This window comes from Eschrichtius robustus, chromosome 6 (assembly GCF_028021215.1).
Source record: "Eschrichtius robustus isolate mEscRob2 chromosome 6, mEscRob2.pri, whole genome shotgun sequence".
NCBI lineage: Eukaryota > Metazoa > Chordata > Mammalia > Artiodactyla > Eschrichtiidae > Eschrichtius > Eschrichtius robustus.
The window spans coordinates 80,991,280-81,003,998 of NC_090829.1; the positions used below are offsets into that span (position 1 = coordinate 80,991,280).

The window sequence follows — 12,719 nt, forward strand, 5'->3', positions numbered from 1 at the left end:
TATTCTATTTTGTTTTTTAAAATGCTGCTCATGACCCACTAGAAGACCTTCTAATGGTTAGTGATCCAAAGTTTAAAAATATTGATTTAGACAACTATCCTCTGGAAACAAATATGGAAGCAAATAATAAATTAAATAAACTGGAAAAAAAGTTTTTAAATAATGGTTACTTACCTGGTTGATGCAAAAACAACATTGAATGGCATCTGTTGATAAAATGGAAGGAAAGGCCTGGGGGAGAAAGGAAAACACAAATGTGTGGGACTTTTGCATTGTGTGCTCTCTGAGCTTTCGTCCATTGTTAATATTTGTCCCTTGAAATCAGTGAGTTTGAATACTTCATATATCAGTAATTCTCAAACTTTGGCATACACAAAAATCACTGGGGAGTGGGAAGATTCTTGTGTAAAATTCAAATTCCCAGGTCTAGCCCAGGAGATTCAGTAGATATAAGGTAGAGCCAGTGAATCTGCATTTTTAATAAACATCCCAGTGTGTTCTCTGAAGATGGGAAACAAGCCATACTCTGAGAAACAGTGCCGTATACTTGGGCTTCAGCTGGTCATTAGTCCCCAGCAACTTCTCAAGTTCCCTGAGACATTCTGAAATTCCCAATGATTTACTTAAAAAAATTTCCCCCCAAAAGTCTAGAAATTGAGTATAGTATGTTAAGAATTTAACATTTCTCTGAAAAAAATCAGCATAATGTGGACTACAAGTTTACTTTTCTCAAATGAGCTTATGTAGATATAACATCAAGACTATTTTGCTAACTCAGGACCTATAGGGAAATCCTCATCTTATTTTAATCTGATCTGAGTGCATGATTATCACATCAGTATTACTCACAAATGATACAAAGTGAATCTTTTGACCATGTTGGTTTTGGCAACATTCACACAAAGAGAGCATATTTCACCTATTTGTTCTCTTTTAACACTTTCCCCTGCACTACGGCTGTCATGGTGTCTTTGCTCTATCTCACTTCATTTGACAACTTCATTTTGTTCTCAAATATACATTCTTATTTGCAATTAGTACCTCTAATGTCAGGCAGACTTAGTTGGAACCCCAACTCTACCACTTGCTATTTATGTGACCTTGAGCAATTTACTTCTCCTCTCTTGGTCTCAGCTTCCTTACTGGTAAAATGGGGATAATATATCTTATCCTATATTTCTGTTCTGAAAATTGATGTTGTATACGTAAAGCACTTATAAAGTGATGCCTGGCACACTGCATGCACTTAAAAATGAGAGCTGCTATCATTATTACAAAGTGGCCTCTAATAATACTAGGGCTCATATTCACAGTAATTATTTTCTACCTTTCAAAATATTTATAGCGATTCTTTCCAGTAACATCAGGATCTTCATAAACTTCTTTAGGCATCTGAAAAGAAGTGTCAGTTCTAAAACGAAGCAGGAAAACATTATTCAAGTCTAACATATAATTTCCAATTCATATTTATATGTCTATAAAGTAGGGGATACACAGGGTAGCTCAGACTGAGAGCAAAGTCTTCTATACCATGCATCTTACTGTCCTACATCTCAGACTAGAATAGTTACTTTCCCTGAGCCAGGAAACCAGGAGCCAACAAGTAGAACTGAAAGCTAATAAATGAGTAGACTTACGAAATCTCACATACGAAACTACCCACTTTTAGTTAATGGCACATGAGAATTACAAAATTTTAAAAAACGAAGTTTTATGTCTAGGCTGTAAGGTAGCATTTTAAAAGAAATTTACTAGGTATGAACTTGTAAATATCCCTTAAAAGAATATGCAATTCAAGAGATCTGTCTCTGAAGGTGCCTTGGCTGCAAGTCTCCAAAAAGTGTATTTGGATACTAGCAGAAAAGTACACTTGCAATTTCTAAGATGAATCAAAGAAACAACAAACGCATTCACTTCTACCTTTGGTGGTAAGTTATCACTTAATATACATATGCACTCCAACCTTTGGAGAACATCTACTGACCAATAAACCTATAACCATTGCTCCTGAATCAGGCTTGTTTTGGTCAAAGGGCTTAAGAAAGAGAATTTGAGCTCAACTGGTCTAGGTATAACATCACAATTGTACATTTTTTTAAAGATTTTTTTCTTTGATGTGGACCATTTTTAAAGTCTTTATTGAATTTGTTACAATATTGCTTCTGTTTTATGTTTTGGTTTTTTAGCCACGAAGCATGTGGGATCTTAGTTCCCTGACCAGGGATCGAACCTGCACCCCCTGCATTGGAAGGCGAAGTCTTAACCACTGGACCACCAGGGAAGTCCCTGTACATTTTAAAATAATACAGAATGAATCAATAAAATTTTTAAGAGAACAATGCATTCATTAAAAACATGAGTAGCAGCTGAAGCTACCGGACACTTACACAGCAAGTTTCCGGAGGGCTTCTTTGTGTCTCTCCTCATGTCCCTTCCAGTCCTGACTGATGAATGATGGAACAGGATCTGCCTTGCTCCAATACACAGAATATCTTGGATAATGAATCAGGCTACTGAACATGGTTCTATACCTGGGAACCCTTCTCTAATGTTAGGACAGGAAGGCAGGGGAAAAAAGGACAAAATTATATCATCAGATTTTCTAAAGTATTTTACTACTGCAAACTTTTTAAAGGCACAAAACAGTGTATATGACATAGGCTATTGGTATATGCATAGACTATCTCTAGAAGGGTACTCAAGAAACTGATGCTAATGGATGATTATGTGAAGAGGGCTAAGGGTAGCATTTACTTTATACCATATAAGCTTTTGTACTCTTTGAATTCTTTCAACACAGGCATATATTACTTTTCTCATTGAAATAACTTAGGTTATAATGAGTCCTTTATTCACTATTAGTTAGTTAATCCTCACATTGGGCCACAAGTATTAAGATACTTTGTCCCCTGGTAATCGTGGCAAAGTAATCTCTGCAGAATATAAAATCCAGTGGAGATTTGGTGATTAGCCAATCTGATCAGCGCAGTTAGCCAAACTAGATGGTTCAGGTCCATTAGGCTGCCTTAGTGGATGAATAAGACCTACCAGTTTGCTTCGAATCAGGGTGGCCTGAATATTTGCCTGGCTGTGGTCTTTCTCACTTGACATGATAAACAATGGATCTGTGAAATAAACAATAAGGTAGTATAAGGAATAGAATATATCTACTCCTAGGCAGAGAATAGTAAAGAAATATAATTTCTTAATTGGAAAACAAATTAGAAAATTTAGATATTGCCTAACTCTGCAGCAGCTCATAGCCTTATTACTCTACCACCAGTGAGGGTCTATGAGATGCATTTCTTTTCTGTGTATTCCAAAGTCAGTTAATAGAATCAGAATGCAAAAAGAAGACTGAACATGTTTTCAAGCACCATAGCCTAAATAGGCTCTCTTCTCTCCTATGAACAAACCGCCTTCTGGGTCTGGATAGTCCTGGAAATACTGCAAGAAGAAAGACCATGTGTATACACACAACACCCATTTCCAAGGGAAAGAAACAATAACTTTGGACACTATCTCCCATATTCAGTTCACAGGAGAGATACAAACTCTCAACAGTGTTTGAGTTTAAACTCTATCACCCATAACTGGTAGACAGGGTAAGAAAATGTCATTCTCTAATAAGAGATAAAGAAGATCAGCTATTTTTAGAATTCACCCCTTAAGATGGGACTTATTTCTCCCAGTTCAAAAAAGACTGCCCTGCTGCTATAAGTATGGGTTTGTTAGATATATCTCTAAAGTGACAAAGAATATTCATGATTGATTATACTACCCCTTAAAATCAAACAATTTGACATTAAGTTCACAAGCAATCTTCAGATACAGACTTGATTTATCAAGTAGACATCTCTTGAGAAACAAATACCCTGACCAACTAGTCTAGACATCTTGGTAACATATATTTCTCCACAGAAATTATTAAATTGGTATTGTGATTTAGAAATAAATCTCTTTTGAATTTAGATGATGTAAGTCAATTTCCAGAACCTAATGACTCCTCAGTTACCCAGTTGCACACGAACAGCACAACTGCAGCCACTGACCCAGTGATTTCTTTTAAATCATTTAAAATAAGAGTATGTAGAAATTTCACTTTGTCCTATACTATTTCCAATATATCAGAGATGTTGAAGCTATAGTCGTTCTTCTGTTTAAACAGGTGCATTCATTCTGTCTTCAAATTCAGTAGCCTATAATTTGAGGCCATAAAATCTGGTCTCTTCATTCCTAATCAGCCCAGTTTCCATCACTTCTCAACTCGATATCACTGGGTCAGTAGTTGCAATTGTGCTGGTCAACTGAAATTAATTTAACCCACATTTCTCCTAAGTCTGAACAATAAATAATAAACCATTCTCCTCTTATTTCCACAAGGAGTGTGAAGACATGACATCTACAGGAACATTTTTACATCTATAAAAGATAATGACACAATACTCTATGATTTGTGACTACACATTCTACAACATAGCCTAAAACTGTGCTCAAAATCAGTGCTCAAATGGCAATGGAGAGGTCTCTGAGATGCCCAAGTAATAGCAGTCACCAGGTCATTACTTGCTTACTCCTAGACAGTTATTAAATGCTTTATGTGCAATATTCCATTTAATCCTCAAAAAACCCAATGAGGTCGGCACTAGGCCTCCATTTTATAGAAAAGGAAACCAAGGCTTCAAGAAGTCAGCAACTGAGGGGATCAAAATGGTGGAGTAGGAGGACATGGAGCTCACCTCCCCCCATAAACACATCAAAAATATATCTACATGTGGAACAATTCTCAATGGAAACTGGCAGAAGAACTGCTATACAACCAAAGCTGCAATAAAGATCTCCATGTAACTGGGTATGATGGGGAAAAAAAGGTATCAGATCAGGACCTGCATCCCTGGGAGGGATCTGAAAGGAAGAAAAGGTCCACATGGGTGGACCTTCACTCTGGGGAGTGAGCAGATCAAGCCACAGTTTGGGCATCCAATTCCTGGGATTCCTGCACAGAGGAGTAAAGCCCCCTTGCCTGCTGGGAAATTCACTCAGACAGAAAGACTGAAGAAGCCTAGACTCTACTCGATAGGAGTGCACGTGTGCTGGCTTGCTAACAATCAGGGATGAGAGAGCCTTGCACTGGTGGCTGCCACCTCACCGCACTTCCCAATCCAAATGGGCGAATGGCCTAGCCCCACTCAGTCCACACCACAGCTTGGCATGAGATCTGGGCAGAGACCTGGTCTAGCTATACAGAGACAGACCAGAGGGCCTGGGAGGTTATCGGGGTTGGGGGGCCCTGCAGAGCCCATTATAAGTGCACGCACAGGGGCAGTGGGTCTAGCTGGGCAGAAATTGTCAGCGTGTGTACCTGGTGGCACCACAAGAGTGTGAAGGGGCTAAGTACTGAATCTCAGGCAGACAGGCCCTGGGCAGGGGTATGCAGCAGTTCATTTCCCAGCAAGAGCGCCCAGCCTCCGCCCACTCCACACCACAGCTTAGCACTACATCTGGGGAAGAACGGTCCTGGGAAAAGACTGCCACAGAGGCAGCCCAGATCTCAGGCAGCAAAGCAGCCAGCTCAACTCCTGCAACCACAACCTGACGGCCAGCCCCAGCCTAGCAAATGCCCCAGCCCCATCCACTCCACACCACAGCCCTGCACTAGATCTGGGATGAACACAACAGAGAAAAGGACGTGAACTTGGACTGCTTCTGAGTGGAACCACGGATGCCCACACAGGTGGTGCACAGGTCTTCTGTGACCACACGGGCCTCATTTGCTTCAGGATTTACCTCCCTTGGGGCAGGATGCACACTCAAGGGCTACGGAGCCTGATCGAACCCAACCCTCAGGCCATCTATTCCAACAACCGGGGAGCAGGCCCCACCCCCAAAAGTACGCTGACAGCCACGGAGCAGAGAGGAAGCCCTGCCTCACATCCAGCACAGGCTCTAGATATGACAACACCAAGCACACTTCCTATCAAGGGGGTAACGACAAGCACACCCTGAGGAAAAATGTGGCTGGCATCCATACCAAAACCAGCCCTTGCACCAAAAATACTGGAGACATACCATCTTTGCAGGGTCAATCCCACATAAAAACACCCCTTCAAGACCACAGTAGATAGCTGTTTTCTCCTAAATTCATAGACAGGGAAAGTTAAGTAAAATTAAAAAGCATAGGAACTATTTCCAATCAACAGAACAAGAGAAATCCCCTGAAATAACAAATAATGAAACAGACCTCACCAGTCTACTAGACGCTGAGTTCAAAAAGAAGGTAATAAAAATGCTAAAGGAATTAAGAAAGATTATCAATAGAAATGCAGATCACTGTAACAAGGAACTAGAAACTATAAAGATGAACCAATCAAAATTAGATAATTCAATTGCTGAGATAAAAACCAATCTAGAAGCAATGAATAGCAGACTAAATGACACAGAAGAATGAATAAGTGATCTGGAAGATAGAATAATGGAAATTATTCAATCAGAACAGCAGACAGAAAGACAAATGAAAAAAATAAAGGCAACATATGAGATCTATGGGATAATATGAAGTATGCCAACCTACACATAATAGGGGTTCTAGAAGGAGAAGAGAGAGAGAGAGAAGGGGATCAAGAATGTATTTGAAGAAATTATGGCTGAAAAGTTCCCAAACCTAAATAAGGAAACAGATATCCAGGTACAGGAAGCAAAGAGGGTCCCAAACAAGATGAACACAAACAGACCCACACCAAGACATATCATAATTAAAACAGCAAAAGTTAAAGATAAACAGAAAATTCTAAAGGCAGCAAGAAAAAAACAAAGAGTTAGTTACAAGGAAAACCTCATAAGGCTATCAGCTGATTTCTCTACAGAAACTTTGCAGGCCAGAAGGGAGGGCCATGGTATATTCAAAGTCCTGAAAGAGAAAAAACTGCAACCCAGGATACTCTACCCAGCAGGATTATCATTTAGAATAGGAGAGATTTAAAAATACCTCAGACAAGCTAAAACTAAATGAATTCAGCAATACTAAGCTTACCCTAAAAGAAATATTGAAGGGTCTTCTCTAAACAGAAAAGAAGCAAGAAACTATAGGAAAGGCAAATATATGAAAGGATTAAATATCATTTAAATAAGCCAGTACATAGATTAAAAAATATTTTGTAAAAGCAACTATAACTACAATTAACAGTAAAAGGATAAGCATGAAGATGTAAAATAGGGCATGAAAATCACAACATGTGGGGGAGGGGAGTATAAAAATGTAGATCTTTTAGAATGTGTAAATTTAAAGCAAGTGGATATAGTTGTGGGTCAACATAATTGAATTCCATGGTAACCACAAATCAAAAACATACAATAGGGGGACTTCCCTGGTGGTGCAGTGGTTAAGAATCTGTCTGCCAATGCAGGGGACATGGGTTCGATCCATGGTCCGGGAAGATCCCACATGCTGCAGAGCAACTAAGCCCGTGCTCCACAACTACTGAGCTTGTGCTCTAGAGCCCGCAAGCCACAACTACTGAGCCCACGTGCCACAACTACTGAAACCTGCACACCTAGAGCCAGTGCTCTGCAACAAGAGAAGCCACCACAACGAGAAGCCCACGCACTGCAACAAAGAGTAGCCCCCGCTCACCGCAACCAGAGAAAACCTGCACGCAGCAATGAAGAACCAACGCAACCAAAAAAAAAAAAAACACAGATTCACAAAAACCAAAAAGAAAGGAACTCAAGAATACTACAAAAGAAAATCATCAAACCACAAAAGAAAAAACAAAAAGAATACATGAACAAAGAAGAACTACAAAAACAACCAGAAAACAAGGTTTAAAATGGCAGTAAGTACATACCTATCAATAATTACTTTAAGTATGGATGGACTAAATACTCCAATCAAAAGACATAGAATGGGGACTTCCCTGGTGGTGCAGTGGTTAAGAATCTGCCTGCCAATGCAGGGGACATGGGTTTGAGCTCTGGTCTGGGAAGATCCCACACGCCACGGAGCAACTAAGCCCGTGCACCACAACTACTGAGCCTGCACTCTGGAGCCCGCAAGCCACAACTACTGAAGCCTGTGCACCTAGAGCCTGTGCTCCACAACAAGAGAAATCACCGCAGTGAGAAACCCAAGCACTGCAGTGAAGAGTAGCCCCCGCTCGCCTCAACTAGAGAAAGCCTGCACGCAGCAATGAAGACCCAACTCAGCCAAAAAAAAAATAAAAAGAATAAAATAAATAAATTAAAAAACAAAAGATACTAGCAAACTGATTCCAACAATACATTAAAAGGATCATACACCATGATCAAGTGGGATTTATCCCAGGAATGCAAGGATTCTTCAGTATATGCAAATCAACCAATGTGATACACTATATTAACAAACTGAAGGATAAAAAACTATGATAATCCCAACAGATGCAGAAAAAGCTTTCCACAAAATTCAACACCCATTTATGATAAAAACTCTTCAGAAAGTGGACACAGAGGGAACCAACCTCAACATAATAAAGGCCATATATGACAAACCCACAGCTAACATCATACTCAATGGTGAAAAGCAGAAAGTATTTCCTCTAAGATCAGGAAGAAGACAAGGATGCCCACTGTCATCACTTTTATTGAACAGAGTTTTGGAAGTCCTAGCCACAGCAATCAGAGAAGAAAAATAAATAAAAGGAATCCAAATTAAAAAGAATAAGTAAAACTGTCATTGTTTGCACATGACATGATGCTATACATAGAAAATCCTAAAGACGCTATCAGAAAACTACTAGAGCTCATCAGTGAATTTGGTAAAGTTGCTAGATACAAAATCAATGTACAGGAAACTGTTGCATTTCTTACACTAACAAGGCAATATCAGAAAAAGAAATTAAGGAAACAATCCTGTTTACATCATATCAAAAAGAATAAAACACCTAGGAATAAACCTACCTAAGGAGGCAAAAGACCTCTACTCTGAAAACTATAAGACACTGATGAAAGAAACTGAAGATGACACAAACAGATGGAAAGAATGAAACAGATGGAAACAGATGGAAAAACCATGTTCTTGAATTGGAAGAATCCATATTGTTAAAATGACCATACTACCCAAGGCAATCTACAGATTCAATGCAATCCCTATCAAATTACCAATGGCATTTTCACAGAACTAGAAAAAAATTTTTTTTAATTTGGATGGAAACACAAAAGACCCCGAATAGCCAAAACAATCTTGAGAAAGAAGAACAGAGCTGGAGGAATCACACTCTCTGACTTCACACTATACTACAAAGCTCCAGTAATCAAAACAGTATGGTACTGGCACAAAAGCAGACATACAGATCAATGGAACAGAATAGAGAGCCCAGCAATAAACCCATACACCTACAGGCAATTAATCTATGACAAAGGAGGCAAGAATATACAATGGAGAAGAGACAATCTCTTCAATAAGTGGTGCTGGGGAAACTGGACAGCTACATGTAAAAGAATGAAATTAGAACATTCTCTAATACCATATACAAAAATAAACTCAAGATGGATTAAAGACCTAAGTGTAAGCCCAGATACTATAAAACTCCTAGAGGAAAACATAGGCAGAAGACTCTGACATAAATCATAGCAATATTTTTTTTGGATCCATCTCCTAGAGTAATAGAAACAAAACCAAAAATAAACAAGTGGGACCTAATTAAACTTAAAAGCTTCTGCATAGCAAAGGAAACCATAAACAAAACAAAGACAACCTACAAAGTGGGAAAAAATATTTGCAAATGATGCTACCAGCAAGGGATTAATTTCCAAAATACACCAACAGCTCATATACTTTAATATCAAAAAAACAAACAACCCAATAAAAAGTGACCAGAATACCTAAATAGACATTTCTCCAAGAAGGCATATAGATGGCCAACAGGCACATGAAAAGATGTTCAATATCGCTTATTATTAGAGAAATGCAAATCAAAACTACAATGAGGTATCACCTCACATCAGAATGGCCATCATTAACAAGCCTACAAATAATAAATACTGGAGAGGGTGTGGAGAAAAAGGAACCCTCCTACACTGTTGGTGGGAATGTAAATTGGTGCAGCCACTATGGAGAACAGCATGGAGGTTCTTTAAAAAACTAAAAATAGAGTTACCGTATGATCCTTAAATCCCACTCCTGGGCATTTATCTGGAGAAAACTCTAATTTGAAAAGATACATGCACCCCAAAGTTCATAGCAGCACTATTTACAATAGCCAAGACCTGGAAGCAACCTACATGAACATCAACAGATGAATGGATAAAGAAAATGTTTTGTGTGTGTGTATATACACACACACACACACACACACACACACACACCCCACATATATATATATGTATATACAATGGACTATTACTCAGCCATAAAAAAATAATGAAATAATAACATTTGCAGCAACATGGATGGACTTAGAGATTATCTATCATATTAAGTGAAGTAAATCAGGCAGAGAAAGACAAATATCATATGATATCACTTATATGTGGAATCTTAAAAAAATGATACAAATGAACTTATTTACAAAACAGAAACAGACTCACAGACGTAGAAAACAAACTTATGGTTACCAAAGGGGATAGTGTGGGAGGGGAGGGGAGAGATAAATTAGGAGTTTGGGATTAACATATACACACTACTATATATAAAACAGATAAACAAAAAAGACCTACTGTATTGCACAGGAAATTATATCCAATATCTTACAATAACCTATAAAAGAAAAGAATCTGAAAAAGTATATACGTGTGTGTGTGTGTGTGTATATATATATATATATATGTATCTGAATCACTTTGTTGTACATCTGAAACTAACACAACATTGTAAATTAATTCTACTTAAATTTTTTAAATGGTTAAAAATTTTAATTAAAAAAATTTTTTTAAGAAAAGATGAAAAGAATATTTTACTAAATACGAGAAGAAAGAGCTAAAAAGAATTAAAAGTTTTCCCTCTGGGAGGTAATAATTAAAAAGGCAGGACAGTGTGGGGAAGAGAAGTGCTGTTTTGTTTGGTTCTGGTTTTGGTATGTTTGGATCAGCCACTTCATTTACATGATTTCATAAACTTGTAATTTGCAGATGTCTGGAGCTCTTGCCAACTTGTTTCCTACCAACTAACCACAGCAACAATTTCTGTTTTGGCTCAACCAAGCTGCAGTCCAAGCAGCAGGCACAGCCCAGTGTCTCTTTACCTCATGTCTGCACCAAGTGTCCCTCACCTTCCCTTTAGTTTTTCTCTGTGACCTGGAGACGTGCAAATCCATGGGAAATGCATATCACCTTCGCATGTCTCTTACTGAGGAGACATAAACCAAGGTTTTAACCAAAGAGAGACAGAAGCCAGCAGGTAAATTCTCCTTCCACCCCAGGGCTGGATTATTGACAGGCAAAGTAACACATACTGCTTCTCAGAAAAATGGTTTTACTTTTACTTGATACAAACTTTGTGGTAATCACCCTGGTAACACATAGTCTTATTTTCTCTCTGACATTCCCTGTCTCAGTCACATTTCCCTATCTCTGGTTTCTTTTGGATTGTACTTCTTAATAAAGTAGTAGCTTATGAACATTTACCTCAAGGTCTGCTTTGGGAAAAGCCCACAGGAAAACAGCTGATATCAGGGGGAAAAAAAAATTGAAAAAGAAGAACAAACAAAACCCAAAGTCAGAAGAAGGAAGGAAATAATAGAGATCAGCGAGGAAATAAGATAGAGATAAAATAACCATAGAAAAGATCAATAAAACCAAGTGCTGTTCTTTTGTTTTTGTTTTTTTTTTGAAAAGAGGAACAAAATTGACAAACCTCTAGCCAGGCTCACCAAGAAGAAAAGAGAGAGGACCCAAATAAATAAAATAAGAAATGAAAGAGGCAAAATAACAACTGACACCACATAAATACAAAAACTCATAAGACAATACTGTGAACAGTTATATGCCAACAAATTGGACAACCTAGAAGAAATGAACAAGTTTCTAGCAACATACAGCCTGCCAAAACTGAGCCAAGAAGAAACGGATAATTCGAACAGACCAATCATTGAGGTGAAACAGAATCTGTAATTAAAAAAAAAAAAACTCCCTCCACATTGTAAATTAACTCTACTTAAAAAACAAAACGAAACAAAACTCCCTCCAAAGAAAAGTCCAGGTCAGGATGACTTTACTCGGGAATTTACCAAACTTACAAAGAAGAATTTATACCTACCCTGCTCAAACTATTCCAAAAAATTAAGAGGAGGGAACACTCCCAAAGTCATTCTGTGAAGCTACCATCACCCTGATACCAAAACCAGACAAAGCCACTACCAAAAAAGAAAATTACAGGCCAATATCTTTGATGAATATAGATACAAAAATCCTCAACAAAATATTAGCAAACTAAATCTAACAATACATAAAAAGGATCATACACCATGATCAAGTTGGATTCATTCCAGGGTAGCAAGGATGGTTCAACATACACAAATCAATCAATGTGATACACCATATTAACAGAAGGAAAGACAAAAACCACATGACCATCTCAATACACACAGAAAAAGCATTTGACAAAATTCAATGTCCATTCATGATAAAAACTCTCACCAAAGTGGGTATAGAGGGAACATACCTGAACATAATAAACCACAAACCCACAGCCAACATAATAGTCAATGGTGAAAAGCTGAAAGCCTTCTAGCTAAATTCAGGAACAAGAA

The 12,719-nt window shown here is 38.2% G+C and overlaps 1 protein-coding gene across 4 annotated transcripts in view; it reads right to left on the reverse strand.

Moving 5' to 3' along the window:
• CFAP91 (cilia and flagella associated protein 91) overlaps positions 1-12,719 on the reverse strand; it is a 137,546-nt gene that overhangs the window by 120,471 nt on the left and 4,356 nt on the right. For all 4 annotated transcript variants that reach the window (XR_011074319.1, XM_068546679.1, XM_068546681.1 and 1 more), the window contains exons 2-5: positions 3,049-3,125; positions 2,388-2,545; positions 1,328-1,411; positions 175-231 (exon numbers count right to left, since the gene is read on the reverse strand). Coding sequence is in view for 3 of the 4 variants with exons in the window: in XM_068546679.1 (XP_068402780.1) it covers positions 175-231; positions 1,328-1,411; positions 2,388-2,545; positions 3,049-3,125 (376 nt within the window). In the remaining variant the exon portion in view is untranslated. The remainder of the gene's footprint in view (positions 1-174; positions 232-1,327; positions 1,412-2,387; positions 2,546-3,048; positions 3,126-12,719) is intronic.